Here is a 27,573-nt window from a genome sequence, read left to right on the forward strand (position 1 = left end):
TTTTATTTTTCGCCATCTTCATATATCAATTCTCTTGTACGGACATGCATGCCTCAAGCTCTCGATGGTTGCATGATTTGTGCCAGTAATATCCTGAGTCATTGTCTCATACAACGGCCTTGTAAAGGCTAAATATTTGGATGACAGGAAATCTTGCGCGTTAGGCACATTTGTGTGTGGCCATTTGCGGTTATCACTTGAAGCATCATGGTCGTTTGTGAAGGAGTTGTTCCCTGCATTGGATTCCTCGCTGCTTTCAAAAACAGAATCAAACATCTGAGGAGTATACATCTAAAGACATGCAATCTTCTCCACTGCTGTCAATGATGTTTGCTCGAATTTGATCCTCTCCAGAAGCATATGCCATGGAGCCTGCCATTTGCAAGGATTACAATGTATTTACTTAGCAGGGGGGTTGCCTTCTTTGCAGAATGCTTGATTCTATGCATCGCCGATCAGACCTTATCCATTCTGTGCATCCAGATTAAGCACGAATTCCGTTGCACGAATCCATTGCCATGCAAACATTCAAAAGTACCTTATCCAGTCAGTGCATCCAGATCAAGCACGAATTCAGTTGCATTTTGCATTCAAATGTACCTTATCCCTTCAGTGCATCCAGAACAAGCACGATTTCAGTTGCATTCTCCATCTAGATCACACACGAATCCAGATCAAGGCATGAATTCTCCGTGCATGTCGCATATTGGGTGCTTCGAAGGTGGTGTAGGCATTCAAATGTATTTTATCCATTCAGTGCATCCAGATCAAGGCACGAATTCTCCATGCATGTTGGGTGCTTCGAAGGTGGTGCAAGCATTCAAATGTACCTTATCCCTTCAGTGCATCCAGACCAAGCACGATTTCAGTTGCATTCTCCATCCAGATCAAGCACGAATTCTCCATGCATTTCGCATATTGGGTGCTTCAAAGGTGGTGCAAGCATTCAAATGTACCTTATCCCTTCAGTGCATCCAGACCAAGCACGAATTCAGTTGCATTTTGCATTCAAATGTACATTGTCCATTCATCAGCGCATCCAGATCAAGCAACATTTGCATTCTCCATCCAGATCAAGGCACGAATTCTCCATGCATGTTGGGTGCTTCGAAGGTGGTGCGAGCATTCACAATAAACCTTATCCATTCATTCAGTGCATCGAGCTAGATCAAGCACGAATTCAGTTAACTGCATTCTCCATCTCTGTAGATCGAGCACGAATCCAGCTGGATCAAGCTTGGCACGAATTCTCCATGCATATCGCGCGCGTACTGGGTTGCTTCAAAGGTGGTGCAAACTCGGTTTTTTCATTCGAATTTAAACTCTGTTCTCTTTTTTTTAAATAAAAAAGCAGGGCCGGGCACCCCATGATCCGGGCACTTCCGAGACCGGGCATGCTCGGGACTGGGCACCCTAGGATCCGGGCACTTTCGAGACCGGGCACGCTCGGGGCCGGGCACATTGGAACTAGGCACTTTTGAGGCCGGGCACATTTTGGGCCGAGCACTTTTAATGCCAGGCACTTCCAAAGCCGGGCACATTCGGAGGAGGCCACGTGCGAGTCTGGACATTTTTGGGGCCAGGCAAATACGAAGCAGGGCATGCGCGGAGCCGAGCACTTGGGCGACAAGACATTCTCGCGATTGAATTTCGCAGTCAACGGTGATCGACGGCCTAGATGATCGGATGTGATGGGGGCAAAAAGGGGGCCGTTGATCACCACTCTCCCCTCCTTAAAGACCACACCCCCCCCCCCCCCCCCCCCCATAGACACGAGGGGCGGGGAGCGCCTAGTTTTTTTGTAAGTGATTGACTCTTATTTAAAGGATTAATTTCGGCAGTCGTTTTTGAAAGGCTTCGCTCTTTTTTTCTTGTAAGGGATTGACTCTAATTGAAGGATTAATTTCGGCAGTCCTGTTCGAAAGGCTTCCCTCTTTGTGGTTTATAATTTTGAATGTCTTAACGGCCCTCTCACACGCGCGCGCACACACACACACACACACACATATGTTCCTTTCTGTGTAGCTAGCTCTATAGCAGAAGAAGAAAAGCCTTTTCTGCAGGAGTCCTAGCGATGGGCTGCCTCCTCGGCTGCTTTGGGGGGAGAAAGAAAGAGCGGAATCATGGCTCTTCCCCTTTAATCGCCAACAAACAGAAGGTATGTCTGCTTCATCAGGTGCTTGCACTTCATTCTCCTTCGATTTCCAATCTCACGCTCCCTTTCTCATGGTTCCTTGCTCTTTAATCTGCAGGTCCCCCATAGCTTACGTCACATCTCACCTGCACGGAATCTAGCGGCCTCTTCAGCCTCAGGTTCCATTCCGATCAAAGCAGGTTCGTTGCTCCGATAGGGTTCTTATTGTCAAATTAACGTTTCTAAGTTTCTATCCGCAGATTTGCATCCCATTGCCTGATCTTGACATCAGCTAGCACATAATAATTACATTTGAATCAACTGTTACAAGCAAAATCGTAACTAAGCAACAAAGCGGTCCTAAAAGAAGACAACTTCCATGCTTTGCACTCTCAGCTAATGTCTTTTTCTTTGCATCATAGACATTCTACAAGAGATAAGATGCTTGCGATGTAAATCATTTGCAGAGTGATCATAACTTCCATAATCCAGCATCCTTTTATAACATTTGGACGGTGCACAATGTTAAAGTTGCAAGGGAACACATGCACATCTTCATGTGCTCCTCTTTTGAAATAAATGTCTGCTTAATGACATCACAATGCGTAGTTTTTATCTTGAAATGTCGTGTCTAAAGATCACTGACTCAGGTTCACTAATCAATGTTGAAGTTGCAAAGAAACATATGCACATCTTCATGTGCTCTACTTTTCAGATTAGTGTCTGCTTAATGGCATCAGACTGTTCTCTGAAGAAAAAAAGGCATCAGATTGTGTAGTATTTATCTTGAAGTATTGTGTCTAAGATCACAGACTTAGGTTGAATGATGCACAATCTGAATAGAATGCAGTCTTTGTGACAGTACGGCACTAATCATAATAGGACGCTTCAATGTTTTTGAGACGAAGTTATTCCCTTTAACTATTGGGACCGTCTTTTCCTTTCTTAAGGTCTATTCTTTTCGGTAATGCCTCTACCAAAATCATTAGAAAAGTTTTCTTCTTGTTTATGTGTTATGGTAAAATCATACCTTCCCTGGGTTAGCATCCTTTTATAATGTCTGGACAGTGCACAATGCTAAACTTGCAAGTAAACACATGCACATCTTCATGTGCTGTACTTTTTAGATAGGCATTTAATTCATGGCATTAGATAATGTTTCAGGGTGAAACGCAAAATTTCAAGGGTGAAACGTTTTCTGGTTACCTTGGTCATGATATAATATTTATGCCATTATATGTTGTGCTGCACTGTTTTCCTTTTAGGCTTCGAGTGCATGTAATCAGACTTCCTTCCTGTGTCTATATATGCGCTTTTGTGATATTCAGAATTGCCTTCTTTTTTTAAAAGCCTTTTCTATCTTTGAAGCTAATCAAATTCATGCCAGACTGGACATTCCTTACTCCTCATGCAATGATGTATTCACTCTTAAGAGATGCAGATTTTTTCATAATGATATAGCAAAGAGTAAATAGTTATGACTTCTTATAAAATTTATATGGTTCATTCTGCTAAGTTTGTCCATGCACTTATTCATGATCTTTCTCCTTGGATGTTTCACCTAAAGTTTCTGCATGTGTTTGCTCGTCCAGCCACTGGTTACGAAAACCTGCTTACAGTCAGGCAAGCACTGAAGAGTGGACCTGTCAGAAGTGCTGGTGGCATCCTTCTCCAGGGCCACAAAACACCTCAGGAACAAAATGAGCACATGTCGGCTGACCCTTGGTCTCAGCTGGATGATCTTGAGGAAGAGCTTGAAGACTTGCGTAAACAAATAGATAAAGAATCAGATGATGCCAGAAAAATCAGAGAAGAGGTATTACTGCCAACACTCCCACAGGCCAATTCTTCACATTTCAACCACTTTGGATATAATAAAATTCGATGACTGAGGCTGGAGGCTTTCAGGTACACTTTCTGAAGTCATGTGGCACCTTACAAAAGACTCCCTCTGAATTACGTAAAAGAGCTCATCATTCAGAGGGACAACAAATTGACTTCTCTGGGAATCAATGGCATTCTTGGCTTGTCCCATCATACTCCCCAAATGCCAATGCCATGGTGGCGCAGTGCTCAAAGCTACAGGCCGACTCCTGCACTCTGACACCTGCCAACGAAAGTCATGGATTCTTAGACAGGGTGCATACTCCGACGGTTAGCAAGAGGTAAAAGCCACACCTATGATATCCATCCGGATACCGATGTCATGTTCACTTGAAGTCATTACTAATGCGAACATTTCTTTACATCTCACATTGGTACCTTCAACTTCGCAGCTCTCCTATCAGAATACTAGGTTCTTTGCAAAGTGCAGCGAGGCCTGATGCAAACACTGCAGTTAATTTGGAAGAGAAAACTGAAATTGGTGAGAATAAGCTTCTGCAGTCCCAGTACAAAATATTCCTGCCATTATGTACTGTCCCATGCGTAGATGCTAATAGTGATTCCAGACTAAACAGTCAACTTTCTGGTACAGCCATTAATATGTCAGGTGACTGTCGAATGGATGATACGGCAAAGGAAAGAACAGCACAGAGCTTTATAGCCATAGAAGAAACAAAGGAACCAAAGCCATCCATAGAGGAGACTGAAGCCAACACAACTTTCACGGATGTTGGGTCACAACTACAGAGATTGGGCTTTTTACCCTCCAATAAAGACAAAGATAGTCATTTATGGCCAGCGTCTACAAATCTCACGCATGTTTTTAGATCCGTCACACTTCCTCCCATTCTGGAATCTAGACTTTCGATGGAAGAAGTCTCTACCAGTGATGGAAGTGAGAGATTCTGTAAGGAGGATAAAATAAGTACGTATTTTCCTGTTGACAAGCACGGTAATAAAACACCTGCTACCACATCACTTGGTACAATTTCCCAAGGCTCTTCACTCTCATCTGGACATAATTACGCAACCACACGACCAATAATTGGAAGTAAATCTGTGTCATTTACCGATTCATATGCTGACAATGACACGACTGACGGTTATACTTATGGTGACACAGCAGAAAGTAGCTATTCGAGCTATTCTAACAGCTCTTGCATTCAAACAGGTGAAGGTTCTTGCACGGCAAACGATTCTTATTCTTCTTCTACAATTGGTGAAGAACTTATGAGTGATGGAACTTGTTTTCCCACGAGTCAAACTCAGCAAGAGCGTTATCCATTTACTAAATACGTCGACAGTTCAGGCACCTCTTCTGTAAATACAAAGTCTGAGGATAATTTTGACTCGTTCTCAGATGCAATGTCCCACGTGTCCACTGCAAGCAGCAGTGAGAAGGAGAAAGGCTCCAAACATGGGCATGCAGATTGTACGGATATCTTCTCCTCACAAACTCCTAGCTTTGCCCATGCATCAGACTTGTGCTCTCTAAAAACTCCAAAGAGCCTACCTGCTGGGCTCGTGACTCCCACACTTACAATGCAGGGTCTGCATGCTAGACCAAGAAGCAAACCAACTTCATCTGTCCTGATGCCTGTGGAAAACGTCTCTCAATGGAAAGAGCTCAAGCAAAGAAGCGACTATCCAGATTTGGGTACATCAAATAGTGGCATAAGCACCAGCCCAGTTTTGGTAAGGAGAAATTTTGATTACGCTACACAAGATGCTAAGGACACATCGGGCGAGAACAGAAGCAAGTTGCCTATGCATGTTGGCGAAGATGACTTGCGAACATCTGAAATTCCATCAGAAATCTGCGTTGATACGAGTTTGTCGCATTGGCTGAAACCCCTATCTCAAAAAGAAGCAACAGAGACTTCCAGGAGCAGTGATTCCAGATCTATAGGGGCTGACACATGTAGCCCGGCTCCTCCATCGACAGCGGGTCAAACTCCAATGCAATGGCACCGCTCAGCGTCACGATACTCAACCGACAGACCCATTTTGGGAGATGCGACAGCGGACTATTCTGCTACTGCCAAGAAGAGACCACAATGGGATGGCAAGGGTATACCCAACACCACTACCAAATACAAGGAAGTATGTCCCCGCTACCAGTTGATACTTCTTTGGAGTTTATTCTTGCGACTTCAGTGACAGTGACATGAATTTTTGATATATTTTCTTCTGCAGGATCAGACGGTAAACTGGCACGGAACTCCGTTTGAAGTGAGGCTGGAGAGGGCCCTGGATAAACAGGGCCTAGTATTGCAGAAGTAAGTTGTTCGTTCCTCAATAAAACTTTTCACTAATAAGCTAGGAGTGAACGTTTCAATAAACGAGCTTTGACAATGTACATTTCTCTATTGTTACTAATTAGTATTGCACAACCAGTAATGGCTTTTGACAAATTACTGCGATAATGGCAATCTGACAGTGCTGTATGAATGCTGCCTAGGAACATAAAACAGTAGTTGACACGTGGTAAGAAAGGCTATCGTGCACGGTTCGTTTAACAGGTGCCAAAGAATTAGAGAAGTCCTTCCAATGTTAGTAAAACATTAGATAAAGGGAGTCGTATAATTTTCAGAGCCTTTACAAGTAAACGTGTAAAGGCTAAATACAAGTTAGCAAATTCGAAGCTTGCACATATGTTCCAGGACATAGCCTAACGTAAATCTTCACCAGGCTTACTTTCGTAAAATAATCAACCGAATATTTCGCCATAAGAGCACGTTAAATATTTTTATTCCTCAAACTGGGAATCTAACACGGCGCACAAGGGCATTTTTCTTCTTACGTGGTACCCAAGAGCATTTTTTCTTTTTATATACGATGCTATTGTCAATGCTCCATCCTTTATCCTTAAGTCCTAACTACGTATATACTAAACCCTGTCGAAGAATGCCACCGTTTGGGAAGTTGTGGAGGTTGGCTACTACTCTGACGCCTATACGACTACTCCTCTATGAGCAGTAGAGTCCTTATGAGAAGCATCCATTACGATAATGCGCGCAAAGAGAGAGAGAAAGAGAGAGGGAGGCTTGTACGAGCATGTCTAAGAGAGACTTGCCGTTGACGGATAGAGTGCTCATTGCTCACAAGGTGTCATCGCTAAACCGTGTCGAGCACCATTTTTGAAGCACTATGGGCTGCTATGAGTCTTGGTGCCTTGTTTCTGGTATGCGACTCATGCTGCAATGTAGCTCGCTGTTGGCTTCTTCCAGGACGCACTTGCTCGGTGTGCCAACTCGCCTTGTCTTAACTACCGCTTCTGGCCTTGATATTTTATTTCACCTTGAAATGAAATGAAGTGTTGGCTTCCTCTTCTCGTTCCTCGATCAACCGAAGTAGCATTTAATCACTTTAGAAAAGGCAGCCCATGCTGTTATTGATTTTTGCTATAAATCAACAAAACAATAGAACAAGCCCGCGAAGGTGCTCGTGAAACCAGCGTTCACCTATGCCAAAGAGAACATCCACAGGAGTACGGATAGAAAGCAAAAAGATGAGCAAGCGTCGATATTGCCCAGCTATTTCTAATGAAGGTGCTCCTATGAAACAGCAACATTAGCAAGCTTCGTGCTATCATGCAAAGCTCCAATGGCAAAACTGTTATAGCGTGAACTTCGAAGTGCTTTTGCGAGGGAAGCTAAGCAAACTTGTCACCCTTTTCCCTCGCAACAAACTTGTCACACTTCGCTGTTTTGAGCCAGCCGGTTTACAATTACTCCCCCCATTCTCATTCTAGTGCACAAGACAGTTCTCTCTCTCTCTCTCACTCTCTCTCTCATGTAACCATCTACACTATACATGCAAGAATCCAAAGGATAATAAACCACATTTAAACACTTGTTCAATATAACAATTAATTTAGCAAATTAAATCCACCCAACTAGAGTTTGAGTGCTCATGTACCACATGTGACACTTGGTAGCCCTAAAGCCTAGTGTCCCTTTTGACATTTCTTTCAAGTATTGAAGAAGCCGGCTAAATCTTAGAAATGACAATCATCATTTAACCCCATATTCATGGAGCAGTTGCTTTGATACTTTTCTTTCCTTAGTACCCGTGCAATCCCACAACCTTCCTCTTACAAACGTTAAGGATTTCTTGTAACCAAAGTGAGAGAAAACCACTATCTTTGAGACAAACTTGTCCAAATAGTGTGTAAGGCTCGAGATCTTAATGGAGGAGAGAGGATCCTAACAAGTCAATGTTATTAGTTCCCCATGTTGAGAAAAGAAGAATGGTTGTTTCCTCAGTAGCAGCCTCTTATTGAGCATTTGTGTCATGCAGAAGATCTCTTGCTTGTGAGCCTCATTCTAAGCTAGATAAGGAAATTGTTGATTCCCCTATTGAGAAAAGAAGAATGGTTGTTGCTTTGACTTCCACATGTGTTGTACTTGAGAAGAGATGATCTCAATCAATATTGTTGATTCTTGTTGTTGAGAAAAGAAGAATGGTTGTTGCTTTGGCTTTCACAAGTGCTGTACTTGCATGTTTTTGGTAGACATTTGTGTCATGTGTAGTCATCTCTTGCTCGTGAGCCTCATTTTTTTAAGACAAAGAAATTAGGAGCTTTCACATTTTGTTTGTTTGTCATTTTATGCATTTCAACAAAGGTGGCATCCTTGTATTTCAGTTTTAGATTGTAATTTGACATTAAAATGTAGCAGTTTCCTCATGTATTTTGGAGATACTTTGAAGGGAGGTAGATTTTGGGTTCGATAGGTTTGATGATATCAATGAGAAAACCAATCAATATTTTGAAGATCAATGTTCATGTTAGTCAAGATGTTGTGAAGACTATTTGGATTGTCAAGATCGCAAAGATCGAAGACTAGAGCAGCACCAATCATTTGGAGATTATCACTCTGACAGGTCCAAAAGAATGGAGTGGGCTTGTTCACCATCAATTTCTTTATAAGTTTTGAATAGGGTTTCTATTGAAGGACGCTGTATGGTCGGTCTAGTATCCTTAGTACATGTGCATGTCAAAGTGGAGTATATTTTCGATTTCTTTGATCTATGGACTTTTGTTTTGACTTTGATACACTGTCTTGTGGGGGATTTTCATATTGGTTCTACTATTAACCAGATGACTCTTTGGGATCAACTCAACTCAAGCCCGATCCTTTCTTTCCATGAGCCTTGAGGATTTAGTGCTTGTTCATGTTTGCAAAATTTGAAACACAATGGAGGTTTGACAAAGTCGTCTTTCCTTATGAGATCAAGAGCTTTCCCCACCGAAAGACAAAGCTTTGAATGCTGTTGGTTGATGATTCTTCTTTCATGAAGGATCATGTCAACTTACATCCCTTGGCAGGATCATATTATTTGGAGATATAGCAATTTACACTAATTTACTTGCGTCCAAAGTTCAAGCCACTATTCTTTGGGAAATACTTGTCTTGCTTGTTTTGGAACATGATGTGTGAAGAGAGATTTGGAATAGATGGCTCCACAAAAGCTTTTATTGTTGGTTCGAGAGGGGGTAGCAAAAAGGACAAGTAGGCCAAGAATAAGATTTTGTTAGTGTGTCTTGTATCGTCATCGCTTGCTTGTGAGCCTTAGTTAAATTAGATGAGGACATTAGGAGATATGACATTGTTTTTGTTTCTCATTTTATGTGCCTTAGGCACTTTAGATGGAGGGTGCGTTAGTGCATTTCTTTTTGGGCACTGCAAGCTGTCCAGGGGCACTTACATTATGGACCTTGCCACTTTATCAGTTGTAGCCCTAGTTTGCCTATTTATAAGTGGCCTACCCTCTCACTCTCATTATCCATCACTGATTCATTGTGATTAGCCAGCCCTGGTCATTCTCTCATCCCTTGCTATTGTTTGGTGCCCACATTGATGTGTAGTTGTGTGTTGGGGGTGACTGTTGCAGCCTTGTATTCTTTAGCCATTCCAATCAGATTGTTCCTTCTCTCACTTGCACTCTATTTCTGTCTCCCTTTCCTTTTCTCTATGCACTCCCACATGGTATCAGATCCATGAATGAGAGCCAGATCTACGAAGAGTGATCTGTTCATTCCAGCCAGTAGGTGCCATCTCTAGGTGGAGTTTTCTTGTGTTTACTGCTTAGCCGGGTATGTTTGACTAGTCTATTGCCTTTGTGTGCTTTTTCAGGTATGGGATATCCACTCTGCAGGCTATATTTTATTCATACCTGCCCTCTGTCATCTGCGTTTTGAGTCAATAGGGTATTATTTATACCTGGGCAGCTTGACTTGAGCATCTCCTGCAGTCTTGGGCAGCATCTTCCCAGCCCTGGGTGGCAGGTATACAAACCTGGGTGAAACCGTTTTTGAACAATAGTGGCTGTTCTTCTCTGCTGGTGACACTATATTACAGGTGGCAGGCACTTATTCAGCTTCATTCCTGCATGACCAGTCATCCTTTCTATTGGGGTAGCACCATTTAAGACTGAACATGTGGAGAGAACTATCCTTCTTGCTGACTTTGTAATTGGGCAGCTTCTTTTTTTAGCTAGGTGGCTTCTTCTCCAAGTAGGCAAGACATCTGTTGTGCTGTGTTTCTTGGACCGACCTACGTTTTGGACTGGGAATCCCTTTAGGTGTTGATGCCACGATCTATACAGATCTTGTAGCTTGTATTTTTTGTTTATCATACCTTTTTGGTATCAAATTGTCTCTCTCACCTTGGATACTCCTTTTGCACATGAGTCTTTTGCTGCTTAGTAGATTGACGGACGTTGAATAGGCGGAGGATACCTTCTTTTAGGTCCTCTTCATTCCAATTGTTCGGCATTCTTGTTTTCTTGTAGGAATTCTTAGTTGTGTAGATTTTGTGCTCATGTATGTAAGATGTATTTGCACTGCTGCAATAGTTTAGAAGAGATGGGCGACTCTCTACTAGGTCTAGAAATTTGGGTATCATCTCTCTTGAGTTGAAGCTACGATAGCTCTTTGTCGCAGATTTCCCTACAATGAGGGACCACATCCATAGGGTGGAGGAGATTTGGGATGAACGTCTTATCCCCTAGTAAGGACATTCCTTTAGAGAACCTGGTTGTGACACTTCTCTCACATCTTTGATCACCGATATATGATTTGTTCTACACTAGCCTTCTCACCTCTTGTATACAAGAGGCTATCACTTAAGAGGAGTTGGTCCCATTGGTGCTTGAGTTGGATGTGTATCATAGGGAGACAAATTTCGGCAAAGCCCATGCTACACTTTTGTGGCTATAACTTTAGGTACACGCCAACTGGTAAAAAAGGGAAGAGGAAAAAATCAAAGTAACTTTTCGACTTTGATCTAGATTTTGTGGGGAAGTGCAAAGAATATCCTATGTGTTCTCATTGTGGGAAGACTTTGCACTTCAAGAAGAATGTTGGAAGAAATATCCTCACCTTTGTTTGGGAGTGAAGGGTGGATCTATATCAGAGCCTTTGTCTACCTCTACTTCCACACCAACTATTATCATCAAGTTTGTGTTTTTTCACATTTATCAGGTGGAGTGTTCTTTAGTTGCAATCGTGGTGCATTGAATCATATGACTCCTTGAGGAGATTGGTTGCACGTTCTCCATCCACCATGATATAAGAATGACACTCAAATATGAGCATGAACACCAAAGCAATGTGTACTTAAGCCACCACCTAGTCTAATGAAATATGCAATGATGAAAGACCCACCATAGTAGATATAGCAATATCCTCACCTTTGTTTGGGAGTGAAGGGTGGATCTATATCAGAGCCTTTGTCTACCTCTACTTCCACACCAACTATTATCATCAAGTTTGTGTTTTTTCACATTTATCAGGTGGAGTGTTCTTTAGTTGCAATCGTGGTGCATTGAATCATATGACTCCTTGAGGAGATTGGTTGCACGTTCTCCATCCACCATGATATAAGAATGACACTCAAATATGAGCATGAACACCAAAGCAATGCGTACTCAAGCCACCACCTAGTCTAATGAAATATGCAATGATGAAAGACCCACCATAGTAGATATAGCAATAACAGTCAAATAGGACAATGGATACCCAAGCAGTGTGTGTTCAAGCCAATACCAAGATGGTGTGCAAAGTCATTGGTACCCAAGTTGATAAAACCAATCCCTCACCATGGAGACTAGACATAGGTGCATTTGGAGGCTTCTCATGAACTAGATCTAGAGAAAGCACATCATGACCATGGTTTCCTTACCTTTGGCCAAATGCCAAAGTATCCCCTCATGTGGGAACAAAGTTGGAGCAAAGATTGCTCTCTGTCTCACCTAGATAATGTTATATATCAGCTTGCTATAGGTGACAGCCCGTAGACAGGCCACGTGTTTGTGAGCTAGTGATTTTTAGGGGCTATTTCAAGTATTATTTTATATCTTCATCATTATATTTCTTAGTGTCATCACCCCACGTGCAGGTTGGTTGGTAGAGTGCAAGGGTCTTAGGAAGAGGGCATAGGTTCAAATCTTGACAAGGGGGTGTGTTGCGAAATTTCTTTTGGTCCCAAAGGGGGGCTTTTATTTTCATTGGATGGAATCGGCTACTGCATCATCATGTAGGTTGAGATTTATCAACAACCATCTCACCTCCCATTATGAATTTGAAAAGCAAACCAAATGTAGGATTTGAATTTGCAAATGGACCATCCAATCGCCCATAAAGGCACCTAATACAAATCTTCCTAAATAGCCTAACATCCATGAAATGTACATTGTTAACACCCTCCCTTTATTGTTAACACCCTCCCTTTAATCATGGGTGGTTGGTACAACAGAATAGATAATAATCGCAGACAATAAGGCCCTAGAAACCATCACCATATCCCATACCATAGCAATGATATGCCAAGATTCTATAGTACATACAACAAGACAAGTTATTCTAGGAAAAGATGCTCAAAGTACCAAAGTGCACTATTGGAAATACTCCAAGGCTTGGACCTTGGGTTTTGACTCCCAGTTTAGAAGACATCTAAAAAAGAAGCACCATGTCGATAGCGATCTAGTCAAATCTTGATCTTAGAAAGTAGCAACAACTGGATATCTAAGAGATTGCATTGTGACCATGGATTCCTCCCCTTTAGCCAAATCACGGAAGTGTCTCTCCATGTGGAAACAAACTAGGAGCAAACATTGCTCTTTGTCCAAACCTTCCATCATGGGCATGAAAGTCAAACTGGCTTTAGCATTTGAATTGCCAAACAATATCAATTCATGTAGAAAGCCTCCCTTAAGGTCCATTGCATCATATGAATGTATGGTAGGTATGAACATATACCTAGCTTTTTCCTCTCCCAATCATCTCTCCCCAGCTTGGGGATACATGAGTAGTGTCACTCCACTACTTATTACTATGTGGGGATACATGATTAGTGTTACTTCACTACTTAGTACTATAGGATAGGGATATCCTTACTTTGTGCCAAGATATGCACTGAAGGCAATAGTTTTTGTGGCTTCGATAGAAAGTTAGGATGTAGATTGATGATATGCAAGATGATTAATGGAGAATAGAGAGAGTAAGAGATACTTGGGATACTTGTGATCAACTAGCTTGAACAATCAAAAGGTTCATCAGTTCAAAAACATAGTTTGTATTTACTAGCAACATAAAAATGTAGAGATGGGGGAAAGAATGAAGTGATTGTATTGAGGAATTACAATAAGAAAGATAGTCAAACATCTATAGAGTGGAAAACACAAAATGCAAAATGAAAAATGCAAAAGGCGAGTATGAAAACAATCATGTAGCAACAGGCACAAAGGAGCAATCAGCCAACAAACACAAGATCCTAGAGAGTTAAGAACAGTTAGTGATAGGTGGATCAGCCTTGGACATAGCAAGACAACCCCATGACACTAGCAATAGCTATTCACCTAGTTGTATGATAGGTTACCAAGAGTAAATAGTGGGACAAAGCCAACAAATTCAAGGTTTTGGAGCTTTAGTAATGAAAAATGCAAAGTGTTAGATCAATGTAAATGAGAGCACAAAGCATCAAAATTAGCGACATTGGTTGTGTGATAACATGTGAGAATGAGCAATGAAAGTGGAAGAATCGTAATAGCTAAAAATTGAGAAGAATGAATAGTGAAAGAGAGAACATCAGAACCTTAAATGATGAATGAATAGCACAATGGAATCCATAGTACAATACATGAGATGTATTGTACAAATCACATAGGTGAGTGGCATGTGTGGTACCTCAAGTTTCCCTCTCTCCAAGTGGATGTGATCGAATACAATAAGAATGGAGGAGTGGAGTATATAAATGTTAGCATATTAGTCAATTCATGAGTGACTCTGTGTGTGTTTAGTGGGCTGGTCACTGTGTTTTATTTTTGCTTGATTTATGAGGTCTTGGCCGTTATTTTATGGCCAATCTATCCTTACTAGTGGCCCAGTTGCTCGCCAATCCGATTTAGGTTATTGGCCTATTTATTCTTTGGCTCCTTCCTTCTTAGATATTCATTGTCACTTCGTTCTTTATTTCTTCAGTTGTATTTGAATAAAGGGAAGACTTCACACATGGTGACTATTGGAGTCTCCACATCTTGTGTCTCTCTCTCTTTCTTGCTCTTGCTCTTTCCACCATACCTCTTGTTTCCGCTCACATGCTTTCACTTCGGGATCACTCCCTTCAATTGGTATCAGAGCCATCTTTCCCGAGAGCTCAAGCTTGTCCTGACATTGTCTTAGCTTGCATTTAAATATCTACAATAGTTCACAATCATGGGCAGCCATAGCTTCAACCTTCAAGGTATGCATTGAGCTCCATCTTTTCCTAGCTTCTTGCCATCACGTAGGCTTGTTCTAGGACTTCCTTGAGATATATTGGAGCTTCCCTTGTGTCTCATTTGGCTCAGCATTAGTAGGAGGCCACATTAGCAAATCAACGTGATTTGTGCCTAATTGTTGGCCCTCCATCATTGATCAATTTGATCATTCAAAGCATCTCTTGAAGCTCCCATATGGTCATTGACAACCCTTGGCATTGGGGCAACCTCTTGGACTCTTTTTAGCATTGGTCACTTATGTATTGGAGCTTCCAATCTCCATTCCTTGTTGAAATATATAGTAGACCTATTGTTATGCATGTCTAAATAGAGTTTTCTCAAACATTGGAGCTCGTGTATGCTCCTTGGATACCAGTATGCACATGTATGGATGCGGGATACTTGGGCGATGATATGACATCAATGTGAGATGCTATTGAGTTGATTTGAGCACACATTTGACTCAGTTTTCTCAGAGATTGCATTGTTGTAATAACAACGTCGAATGTAATTTATTTGGGAAAAGCATATGCCTCTTGTTATTTATTTGGAAAAAGTATATGCCTCTTGTCATTTGATGCTTTCGGGGCTTGGTATTGATGCTTGAATGTTAGCTTGACGCTTGGGGATGCTTGATGCATGACTTGGAATGCTTTTGGGCTTTGATTGAGCTCTCATTAGCTTGTTTTTTATTGGCGATTCACTATCGTTCATAGTGGATAGTAAGTAGTTGCCCGATAAAGATTATGCTCATTATGCTTTGACGCTATCCGCGTATGCCATGTTGGATGTATCGATACTTTGGTTGTCATGTATGCCTATGGATATGTTTATGACATATTTTTATGCTGAGATTGGAACTTGGATACTTTGGCTGTCATTCTTGTCTTTGGATGTTACTTGAATGCTACAATAAGAGTCTTGTAGACTACTTGGGTTTGATGATTATGGATGTCTATCACTAGGATCTTGGATGTATGGATGTCATTCACATGATGTTTTGAGCTTTGTTTGCTTGTTTGGCATTTGACTTTGGCTTTAGTGGGAGCTATTTAGCTCTATGCATTGAGCCACATTTGGCACTTGAATGTACTACAGAATAGAGCATTTGGTTTATGCAATTGAGCTTGAGCTTATTACAGTGAGATAGTGGGACTCATTGTGGTATGTACATGCTCTTTGAATATGTATTGGATACAATTACTCTATCTTGGGCTCATTTGATCTCTTGGCATGGACTTGGTACTTATGTGTCAAGGTGTTGTCACTAGTATTTGTATGCTTCCAAGCTATGTATTGAGCTTTGCTCAATGGGTTATACATTTGGCAATTCTGTTCATTTACCTTGAGATCTACCTTGTGCATGACGTCTATGCCTATTGCATATATGGTTATTGACACATTGTAGTTGTGATAGTTTTCAGTGTTGGTTTGTTCCTCGCTTTTTTCTTCTTGGTTGCTCACAGTTGGTTGTTGGCATATTGCTATAGTCTACTACAGTAGCTTGTCATTTCAATTTTATGCATTCTAATTGAGGGCACTCACTTGGACTTGACAATCTTTTGCTTACAGTTTGTGGACAGCTCATTACTTTGGTAGTATCTCTTGTCTTCCACTTGATTTAGCCGTGGTTTTAGGGTTGATTTGCAAGATATTACAGTAACTCATTTTACATGTCTGTACACTTTTGGTCTCATTATGGCTAGTGGTTCTCGTGACAATGCTATCTTCAATATTGAGAAACTCGATGAAAACAACTACAGTTATTGAAAGACCGAGATATGGTATGTTTTAGTGTAGAAATTGCAGGTTAGACCACAAAAAAATGAGTGTCGAATCCAAAATATTAAGGTTGAGGATTGGGATGAATCGGATGAGCAATGCAAGTTCATAATCAATTTATCACTCTCTAAGCATGTTCTCTACAATGTTGTAATCGAAAAATAGATTGTATATGAGCTTTGGACATTGATTGAGAATCTCTATGACAAGCAAAGTCGTGCATCTCGAATGTATTGGTTGAAATAATTGAAGGACCTTTGCATGGAGAATGCGACTTCTATGTCTACACACTTGAATGAGTTTTACTCCATCATCAACCATTTAGCTCTGTAGGAGATTGAGTTCAAGGATATTTTGCATCATCTATTTTTGCTTGGTTTTGTATCTGAGTCGTGGGACACTTTTTATATAGCTCTATGTACTAGGATGGGTTGAAATTGTAGGATGTTGAGAGTGTCCTCTTGATAGAAGAGATGAATAGATTTAATATGGATGCTTCTTGTATGTCACATGCATTGACTATGAGACCATGGCAAGATGGAAATGACCATAGTAGAGACTCTAACAGGTCTTAGTCTAGGACACATGGACGGTCTCGTGGTCGTAAGTTTGGTTTTACTTGTCATTATTATGGAAAAGTAGGCCATATCTGGCCACAGTGCCATAAAATGCGTGAAGGCAAGTGTAAGGAAAAGGCCAAAGGATAAAGGTAAAAAAAGAATGATGATTGTAGCATTGTGCATAGCAAGTCTAGCGTCAAGATTGAGGAGATTAATGTGGCGTAACTTGATATATTTGATGATATTATCTTGGTAGTCTTTTCTTTGGATACTTCATAGTGCCATAAAATGTGCGAAGACAAGTGCAAGGAGAAAGCCAAGGGTAAATGCAAGAAAAGAACGATGATCATAGCATTGTGCCTAGCAAGTCTAGTGTCAAAATTGAGGAGATTAATGTGGTGCAACTTGACGTATTTAATAATCTTATCTTGGCAGTCTTTTCTTTGGATGCTTCATAGTTGATTGATACTTTGTCAGGATATACTTAGTGTTGGTTAGATTCAGGGGCTTTCTTTCATGTGGCCCCTCATAGAGAGTGGTTTTACTTCTATTGCAACATGACTGGATTTGTCCATTTGGGAATGACTTAGCATTGGAGATACTTGGTATTGGTGATGTCTAGTTGCATTTTGGTTCAGGTAGCATATTCACTCTTCATGATGTACGTCATATACCGACGCTCATGAAGAGTCTTATCTTTGCTGGCACCTTGAATGATATAGGTTATATTGTTTCTTTTGGTGATTTCTCATGGAAGATTACTCGTGGTAATCTTGTTATTGGATGTGGTGCTAAGTCTAGTACCCTCTATCCTTTGCTTGTATTTGGGTCAGTTGACCATGTTTTAGGTGTGGTTGTAGTTTCACATATATCTCTTTGGCATTGTTGCCTTGGGTACATGTCTTTGAAAGAAATGAAAATGCTTATTAGTTTGTAGTATCTTTTGCTCCTAGACTATAAGCGTTTTGGGTCTTATGATCATTGTTTATATAGTCGGTAGACACATAGTATGTATAAGAAGTTTGGGATAAAGTGCATGGATTAGTCTTTGGCTCTTATTCATTCAAATGTATGTGGTTCAATGCCTTGTTAGTCGCTAGGAAGTGAAAGTACTTTGTCACATTCATTGATGGTTACTCACATAAGATTTAGGCTTACACTATTAAGTAGAAAGTGGATGTCTTCTCTACCTTTTAGTATTGGCTTGCTCTTGCTAAGAACCGGTCTGGGTATAGATTGAAATGGCTAAGGTCAGATAATGGGGGTGAGTATGTCTTGAAAGCTTTAGAGTAGTTTTACGATGAGTAGAGTATTAAGCGTCAATTGACCGTTCTTGACGTCTCTCCCTAGAATGATATTGCCAAATGCATAAACAAAATAATTTAGGAGAGAGTCCGTAGTATGCTTAGTAAGGTAAGCTTATCACAACACTTTTTGGGTTGAGGCAATTACTATTGTCATACACTTGATTAATTGGTCTCCTTGCATTGCTATTGATTACTAAGTTGTAGAGAAGATATGGATTGGAAAACCTTAATTATATGCTTATTTGTGCATCTTTGGTTGTGAGACATTTTACAATGTTTCCAAGGACAAGTGCAATAAGCTGGATCCTAAGTCCGCGAAACACATGTTTCTTGGTTATGGGGATGCAGGTGAGTTGGGTTATCGCCTATGGGATCCGCAGACTCGCAAGGTAATCTGCAGCCATGATGTAGTTTTTCATGAGGAAAAGATACATAAGTAGTCTCAGCAGGTAGTTGAGATACGCAAGGTGATTTTTTAAGAGGAGCCTCCTGTTCCCATATAACCAACTAGGTAGCGTACAATAGTCGATGCTCTAGTGGCCCAGGGTCTGCTTTTATGTAGGACCAACTTGTTTGGTGATGCTCTACTAGAGCTAGCTGTCAGTCTGAGCGCTTTACAACCTCCATGATATGTTACAGTGACAGATGTAGATGAGCCTTTCTCTTATGATGAGGCCATGCACAGAGATGATAGTCAGTTATGGGATAGAGCTATGCAGTTGGAGTTTGACTCCTTACAAATTAACTATACGTGGGATTTGGTTTCTTTGCCTAGTGGCAAGAAGGCATTACCATGCAAGTGGGCATACAAATTGAAGAGTATCCTTGGATGTCCCAGGCTCCCTTATATGGCTCTATGGTGTTGAGTTCAATGAAGTCTTTTCTCTTGTGGTCAAAATGATGATTCTACGCTTGGTACTAGTATTGCTGCTTAGGTAGATTTGGTTAGCTAGATCTGGATCTTTATTAGATAGACGTAGAGATGGCTTTTCTATAGATTTATATGTAACAACCTAAGGGCTTTGAAGAAAAAGGCAACAACACCTAGTGTACAAGTTGCGAAAGAGCCTTTATGACCTTCAGTAGGCACCTAGGGAATGGTACCATAAGTTTGATACTTTTATGTATTCATAGGGATATAGCTGTAGTGTTATGGATCCGTGTTATACATGAAGAAGACTTGTGATGGTAGCCTTATGATTTTAGTACTATATGTGGGTGATATGCCTATTGCTGTGAGTGTTGATAATGAGCTGGATTTCTTGAAAACTCAGCTCAAGAAGAGCGTTGAGATGGACATGGGACATACCTCGCATATTCTTGGGATGCGCATCGCGCGCGATTGCTCTAAGGGGCTCCTTTACTTGTTACACAGGAGTATATTTAGAAAGTCCTTGAGCATTTTCATATGTAGAATAGTAAGCCTATTGGCTGTCCTTAACCTTCTCATGTGAAGGTTAGTTAGGTCGATTGTACGCAATCTAACGAGTAGAAGGTCGAGATGGCCAAGATCCCTTATGCATCCGCAGTGGGCAGTTTGATGTATGCCATGATAGCCATTTGTCTCGACATAGCATTTGTAGTGGAAGTTGTGGCTTGCTATATGGCTACACTTCACAAACTGCGTTGGGATATTGTCGAGGGTATTATGAGGTACTTGAAGGGCACAACATCTATGCGTATATGTTATGGTGGCTAGGATATGCAGGACATGTAGACAATAGGAAGTCCATCTTTGGCTATATGTCTTTACCTTTGTTGGAGGTATTGTTTCTTAGATGTCTAGGGTGTAGAAATACACAACCCTCTTTACTATCGAGACCAAGTATATTGTAGCCATTAAGGCTTGCACAGAGGCTCTCTGGTTAGGTCGACCTTAGTATTACTGATGTGGTCTATACGTTGCATTCGGATTCTATAAGTACTATCTAGTTACCCAAGAATGGGGTCTTTCATGTGAAGATGAAAAACAAAGAGGTCATTGAGAACATATGTATTGACTTTGTCAAGATCTCAATTGACCAAAATCCTACAGATTTGCTCATGAAAAGTCTCTCAGCAGAGTATTTTGCCTTCCTTAGAAAGTTGATGGGCGTTGGATGAGATGCCGTCTTTCCTCATCCTGTGATACTTATGTATATTTGTACTATCACTTTTCTCTTGTTCTCTTCTCACTAGGGATACATTTGCTTTTAAGTGGGAGGTTGTTGGGGGTAAAGGCACTTGTGCCTTGTAATAGAGTAGTAAGGCAAGTAATGATAAAGATAGATCCAAGTTCCAAATAGAGGAGGTAAAAGAAGAGGAGATGGAGGTAAAGCTAGATGTAGGTGATAAGAATGAGAGAAAGTAGTTGAAGGGAAAAGAGAAGAGGTGGAGAAAGAGGAGGTGGTAAGAGAGATACATGTAGAGGGGGATGAAGAGGCAGAGAATGAGAAAAGGAAGAGCTTGACAGGAAGAGGTGTAAGCTTGAGGGATGAGAGACAAGTCTGAGATAAAAAATGTTAAGAAAAACTAGACAATAGTCATTATACAGTTAAAAATGGGCAGGGAAACACTTTGTTGAAGCTTTCTGGTGGTCTAAAAAATGGTCAAATCCTTTTATCCATTTGGACCTTGCAAATTCTGCACAGATTGTTCATGTTTGATTGAACTGGGCAGATTGTGTAATATGGATCTGTCAGAATATAACTATGTGCCACGGATGTATTTATTGTCCAAATAGACCATGTTGATTTTGCATCAAACACAAGTGTTTCCAGCCTGTCGTGCAATCATCTCCATGCAAAGTTGCTGCAATTCCAAGTTTTTGAGTATGACATACTTGTGTAGTTGATTTTTTATCAAATGTAGATGTTTCCAGCTTGTCACATCATCTCAGAGTGAGATTGCTGTGATTCCAAGTTTTTGAGCATGATAAATTCCTCCAGCTGTTCCTTGGATCATCCTCTGCCTTCAGCACCTCACAACCTGGACCATAAGTCACACAGGCCTGTGTGAGCTTCTCACGCCATCTACTTTGGGCTCACTTCTGCCCCAGTTACGTTGCAGTTGGCCTGTCTGCTCTTTGAGCATCTCTTGTACCTCACACCTTGCTTCTGTTTTCCTCCATCATCATTTCATTCATTTATCTAAGCACATACCTGTTGGTCGTGTAGTTTGTATGCTTCTAGACAGTGTCAGCTCTCTCCCATACTGTAAGTCACACAGGCCTGTGTGAGCTTCTCATGCCATCTACTTTGAGCTCACTTCTGCTCCAGTTACATTGCAGTTGGCCTGTTTGCTTCTTGAGCATCTGTTGTACCTCACACCTTGCTTGTGTTTTCCTCCATTGTCATTTCATTCGTTTTTCTAAGCACATGCCTGTTGGGCGTGTAGTTTGTATGTTTCTAGACATAGTGTTAGCTCTCTTCACTCAGCCCCCTCCCATCCTTCAGTCTTAAGATTATCTCAATTGCTGCCACAATTCTCACCATCTATACATGACTCACCCAAACTGAGACAATGTTGCTGCTGCCACCAATGAATGTCTCCTGCTATTGCATGTTGCTGCCCTGTCCAAACACACAAGTTTGCCACTCTTCAATTGTTTCAAAGGATGTGAGATGCTGCTCCAGCTGCATATGCTGCTGCCACATCATCAAATGCAGATGTCCAGACCTACTTGCTCCAAAACATAACTTTGACTGCCTCCATCACTTGTCACACTAATGTGTTTGCTATCCAAGACACACTGTTGTTTCTGCATCTAATGGAGGTTATGATAGCATGTGATGCCATCATCTTCATGCCAGTTTGTTGAGATTCCAGTCTTCTACTGCTATGCAGCTAATCGGGATCACCAAGTTCTATCACCGAGCGTGGCTGGCTGCTCTCTCTGAGTTCCATTGAAGTACAATCCATTGCTTTTAATATTCATGGCATCATCAATTGTGCCTTGTTCACCCCACCACCTAAACCTTAACTCATAGAGCCTTTGCTCCTACTTTGGCCACATTGCAGTTGGCTCCTTCACTCCTTTAGCATCCATTGTGCTTTGCACCTTGCTCGTGTATTCATTCTTTGTAATTTCATTCACTTATCTAAGCAAGCAGTTGTTAATTGTGTTGTTTGTACTTTTTGGGGCACTTTGTTAGTCCTCTTGTTCTCATATAATTTTCACTTAGCATCCATCACCATCCCTTAGCCCTAACCACTATCTCAAGTATTGCCACAACAGCATGCACTGATCTTGCAGACCCGATGGAATGTCTCCAAAATAGTTGTCTTACCTCCACAACTACCTTCATTGTTGTGTGTTGTCTGGAGAGGCCTCAGTATTGTTTCTGTGTCCACATGCGACATCGTTGTTTCCCACTTATCACGTTATCATCTTCACATCAGATTCCTGTGATTCAAATCTGCACCTGCTGCATGACTTATCTTGGCATGAAAAGTGCAAATTTTCTTTGTAATTTTGACATTGGGCACCTGCTGGCTGGCTTCTCTCTTTGGGGTCTGTTCAAGTACACCAAATTCCAGCTACACACCCCATGACTCGAATCTTGAGTCACATAGGCCCATGTGAACTTCTCCCAAGTTCTGCTTAGAAGTTTTGCTCTCATTGTGGCTATATTGCAAATAGCCACTCTCACTCCTTGAGAATCCATTGCATCTCAAAGTTGGCTTATGTATTCACATTTCATTTATTTATCTGAGCATACATTTGTTAGTTGTGTTCTTCGCACTTTTCTATGCACACAATCAGCCCTCTTGTTCTGACACACTATTCATCCAGTCCTTATCGACATCCTTCACCCTTCAAAGGTATCTCAACTGTTCCTGCGATGATTGTCATGCTTCTGCCCTAACCCAAATGCACGAGTTTGCTGATGTCCAACTGCTCTAAACTACACCGGAAGCTGTTCAGCTCAGCTGCCCATGTTTCTGCAGCATCATCTATACAGCTGTCTTGATCTGCCCTACTTGAAAACGTTGCCGACACTGCCACCACAATTGTTTCCATCGCTGCCTTCACTATTCAAAGAGGCCACGCTTCTGTTTTTGCCTCAAATGCGGGTGTTTCCTGCCTATCACATCATGGTTTCCCTATATATTTTTGTGATTCTAGTCTTCCATTGATGCGCAACCGATTGGCATCAAAAAGGTAGATTTTCTTTGCGGTTTCTTTGCTATTACTGCCTCGACGATTGTTTCCTGCTATTGCACGCTGCTGCCCGAGCCCAAAAACATCCACTCCATTCCAAGCATCCAAAAACAGATCTTCGTACCAAAAAATGTAACAGTATGTCTTGCCTTTGCCACGTGAAAAGTTTGGCTCACACCCACAAGCAAACACGAGTTAAAATTCTTCAAGGTATTAATAGTCCAGACTCCGTTCTTCAACTCTTTTTAAAGAACGTAGGTCCCGCCCAATAATGATAAGATGTCGTTATCCCCGAGCGACTGAGGGGTTTCCTTGCCGACGTGCGACTTTGACGTGCAGTTTTAGTGAAATTTGGCCGCTAAGGCATCTGATTAAGAACTATAGAGCCTATGGCAAGACCAAAATGACTTCGAAGTGCGATGAGAAGGCTTCGTTTTGCGCTCAATGCACTCTAATTTGGTAACAAGCAACAAGATGCCTATTCTTCTGTCTTGTAGAATGTTTATTGCTGTAGCTTGTCTCTTATCCTCGTATTTCTGGATCTGATGACAGGAAACTGTTTGGAGTGACTTCTTCAACTACCTGATTGCAACAGACGACATCCATTAATAAGCATGACCAACGGTAGTGCTTCTACCGGAAAAGTAAATGACTCATGCAAGTCGCAACCACCACATTGCAGCTTCGAGTGTCGGTGGCAGGCAGGCAGAGAGAGAGAGAGAGAGAGAGAGAGAGAGAGCGAGCGAGAGAGAGAATATCTACATGTGTAATTAGTCAATAAGCACGGTTAGAGTGTGCACCGCTATTTTTTGCCAGTGCAGCAGTTTGGAAATATGAGCTAATAACGAACGACAAGAGCCAAAGAATCAGCTTGGAAAGACGTACTTCAATTTTGCGTGCTAAGTTGGCTTTCACACAAACTTTGCTGTGTTCTGTTTACATTTAACGCTAGACGTATTTTTATCTTCACCACACCGGTATTTGAAATTATGCCTAACCAACTACTTGGCCTATCCGAAACCCCTCTACTAAGTACAAATGTGCTAGCGATAAAGAGATGAGCAATATTAATTTATGGGACAAGCTTATATGACAAGTATATATGAAGGTTATATTAAAATTTTAAAGAAATATACATAGGCATACTTTTCCCACTTTGGCTCGAAGTCTTTGCATGAAAAAGTACAGCTGTGCCTCCTACATTTAATGCTCAAACAAGTTCTATTTGCTTGACTAACCAAGCATTGTAACTTCTAACATGTATAAAACATTGCAAGTGTTGTGTTGTTTGAGGGTAGTTATTTGGACATGTTCATTATATTATATATAGTAAAACACAACTGTTATTTTGAGAAATGAAAAATGGCATGCACAAACTTGTGCACATAGATGTGTATATTTGTAGAGATGTTATGTGTATACTTGCATAGATGAATGTGTATATATGTGCTTGTTTATATGCATGTGCATACATGAGCTCATATGAATATCTATACATGTGTGCTAATACGTGTGTAACAATCCATTCAAAATGCATATACATACATGAGCTCATATGAATATGAGTACATGTGTGCTAATATGTGTACAACAATCCATTCATAATGCATGTCTCACACGAGTATGCCTTGCTAATGTGGATGGGGCTCATTCCTTCCTTGGAAAGGGTATGTTGTAGAGTAGGATCATGTAAATGCGTACATGCGTGCTAATGTCTATATGTCTCACACAAGCATATGCCTTGATGTGGATGGGGCTTGCTTCTTCCTTAGAGAGGGCATGTTGTAGATAGTATCTACTTGCATCAACATACATGTATATGTGAAGTAGGTGCTAGATTTCTTTGCATGTGCATGGCCTCCAGTTTTGATTTGCAATAGATTGTTGATCATGCAAGCAAGTGTTGTGCAAAGAAAAGCTTGAATCTTATGGCTAGTTGGAACCTTAAAAGCTAAGGTTTCTCCAAGAAGAAGCTCGATTTGTGTTGACTCACTTGCATTGAGTTCAATGCAATAAGTTTGAATGTTCATTCTTTGGAATCCTTTTTTCTTTTCTTAGTTATAATAGACACTTGTGGATGAAGTGTTTGGGTATCTACCTTCTTCTAATATTGACTACTTATAATATTAGATTGTTGATAGTGCAAGCAAGTGTAGTGCAAAGAAAAGCTTGAATCTTATGGCTAGTTGGAACCTTAAAAGCTAAGGTTTCTCCAAGAAGAAGCTCAATTTGTGTTGACTCACTTGCATTGAGTTCAATGCAATAAGTTTGAATGTTCATTCTTTGGAATCCTTGTTTCTTTTCTTAGTCATAATAGACACTTGTGGATGAAGTTTTTGGGTATCTACCTTCTTCTAATATTGACTACTTATAAAGATCTTATTTTTAGCCATTCTAATATATGGTATGCATACTCTATAACAAATTGGGTGGCATGTTGATCTAATGTCCCTAGGCTACCTTGATCCTCTCCCCCTCCAATGTTTGTCCAATAATTATTATCTTGCATCAACTCTAAGGAACTACACTAATTCTTGATTGAGTATGATGTGGCTTGCAGTAAGCAACCTTGATTTTGAAAACCTAATGTTGTTGCAATTGGATTTGGCATGCTAGTTGAAAATCTATCATATCTCCCTTAAAAATCCTTCTAGGGCCATTAGCAAATTAAGGGCTTCTCTTAGCACTAAGGATAACCTATTAAGGAAGATAAATTGAACCTTAGCAATTGGCTCAATTGAACCACTTTCTTTAAATTTATGTAGGTGCCAATATATAATAAATATGGGTGTGTTAAGTTATGAAAGAAACGCAAACGTCTCTTATCCACTTTATCTATTGTAATGCCCTCCTTATAAGGTATCTCCCAAGAATGCTATATGGAATTCTTATTCATAATTGGAAAATTGCATGTCCTTATTGACATTATTTTTTATACCTCCTTAACCATTAGTGTATAAGCCAAGGGGAACCTTTGCAGTTTCTCATTGTACTTGCAATGCCACAATTATTCTAATGCTTTTTTGCTTTAGAAATAATGAACATGTGGGAACAAATCGTCTTGATGTTTAAATCATGTTCCATGTCATGCATACATTACGAAGAATGCTATGAATTGTTGATCCTTAGATTAAAGGATGTTTTAAGGATCCTTAGGCTATAGGAGAAAGGTTTGATATTGAAATTTGGACGGTTTATTGAAAACAAACTTAATAATGTTTTGGTTATGAATCATCATTCAACAAGAAATGAAAACTATATGATGGGTCTTAGGTTAATTAAGACTTGCATATAGTGAGTGTTGCTTCTACTTTTAGTTGAAAATTGTTTCAACGGTGTAGCCTTTGAAGAATGTCTGATTGTTTGGATGAACTTAAATCTAATTTTATACTCATAGGGAAAGTATATCATGCCTTAACCAAATGTAATCTACCCTTTCTTATGGGTACATTCAAAGCCCACAAGCAGGAATTTCATTGGCTTGCTAATGTGTCTAATTCCATCTATTTAGAATACATGTTCAGCCTTGAAGCAATTCTTAAGGCGTGCAGAGAGGAATGGATGGAATTAGTAGCCTTACTTAATGAGGTGGTTTTTCTAACTCCTAATTATTGCATTTAATATTTTTCGCTTGTGGATATTGTGCAAGAAGTATCTATTAATCTCTTAATAAATATTAGCTATTGTTCAACTGTTATTATGAAGTGTTATGAGAACATTCCACATCTTGGGGAAAACAATTTGATTTCTATTATGATTGAGATGGCTTTGCGCATAAGAAAGCTTCCTCCCTCTACATTTATCAAGTTGGCACAAGCATAGTGGTCAAGAAGTAATAAAACTAATCAAAAAGTTTATTGTCTTGATGATTGCCTCATGCTTATTTCTTGGATTGTTGAGAACACATATTTCCTTAGTAGGAAATATAAGTTGGGGCATGCCCATGGGGTTGCTTTGTTTCCCAATGAGGTGCAACTTATACCTTTGTTATTTTGAATT

The 27,573-nt window shown here is 40.6% G+C and overlaps 1 protein-coding gene across 2 annotated transcripts; it reads left to right on the plus strand.

Annotated features, from left to right (window-relative positions):
- The first annotated feature begins 1,978 nt into the window (after positions 1–1,978).
- On the plus strand, positions 1,979–24,494 carry LOC148038842 (uncharacterized). 2 transcript variants are annotated; one of them, XM_087674734.1, is made up of 9 exons: positions 1,979–2,158; positions 2,253–2,334; positions 3,727–3,950; positions 4,043–4,299; positions 4,411–4,499; positions 4,611–4,943; positions 5,190–6,121; positions 6,215–6,297; positions 24,127–24,494. In XM_087674734.1, the coding sequence occupies exons 1-9, from the start codon at positions 2,075–2,077 to the stop codon at positions 24,158–24,160; spliced, it is 2,118 nt and encodes a 705-aa protein (XP_087530860.1). In that variant the 5' UTR covers positions 1,979–2,074; the 3' UTR covers positions 24,161–24,494. The 2 variants fall into 2 exon arrangements, with proteins under 2 accessions (XP_087530860.1, XP_087530859.1); XM_087674733.1 differs by having other exon boundaries at positions 4,611–6,121.
- Positions 24,495–27,573: the final 3,079 nt, after the last annotated feature.

Source organism: Lygodium microphyllum, chromosome 3, assembly GCF_053477565.2.
Source record: "Lygodium microphyllum isolate KBCC chromosome 3, Lygodium_microphyllum_v1.1.10, whole genome shotgun sequence".
Classification (NCBI taxonomy): domain Eukaryota; kingdom Viridiplantae; phylum Streptophyta; class Polypodiopsida; order Schizaeales; family Lygodiaceae; genus Lygodium; species Lygodium microphyllum.

What these genes read in the sequence shown, in the direction of transcription:
- LOC148038842 (XM_087674733.1), top strand. Translation starts at nt 2,075, where the DNA reads ATGGGCTGCCTCCTCGGCTGCTTTGGGGGGAGAAAGAAAGAGCGGAAT. An exon ending in TAATCGCCAACAAACAGAAG is followed by an intron (nt 2,159 to 2,252) that starts GTATGTCTGCTT and finishes TTTAATCTGCAG; the next exon opens with GTCCCCCATAGCTTACGTCA. An exon ending in GGAAGAGAAAACTGAAATTG is followed by an intron (nt 4,500 to 4,610) that starts GTGAGAATAAGC and finishes TTTCTGGTACAG; the next exon opens with CCATTAATATGTCAGGTGAC.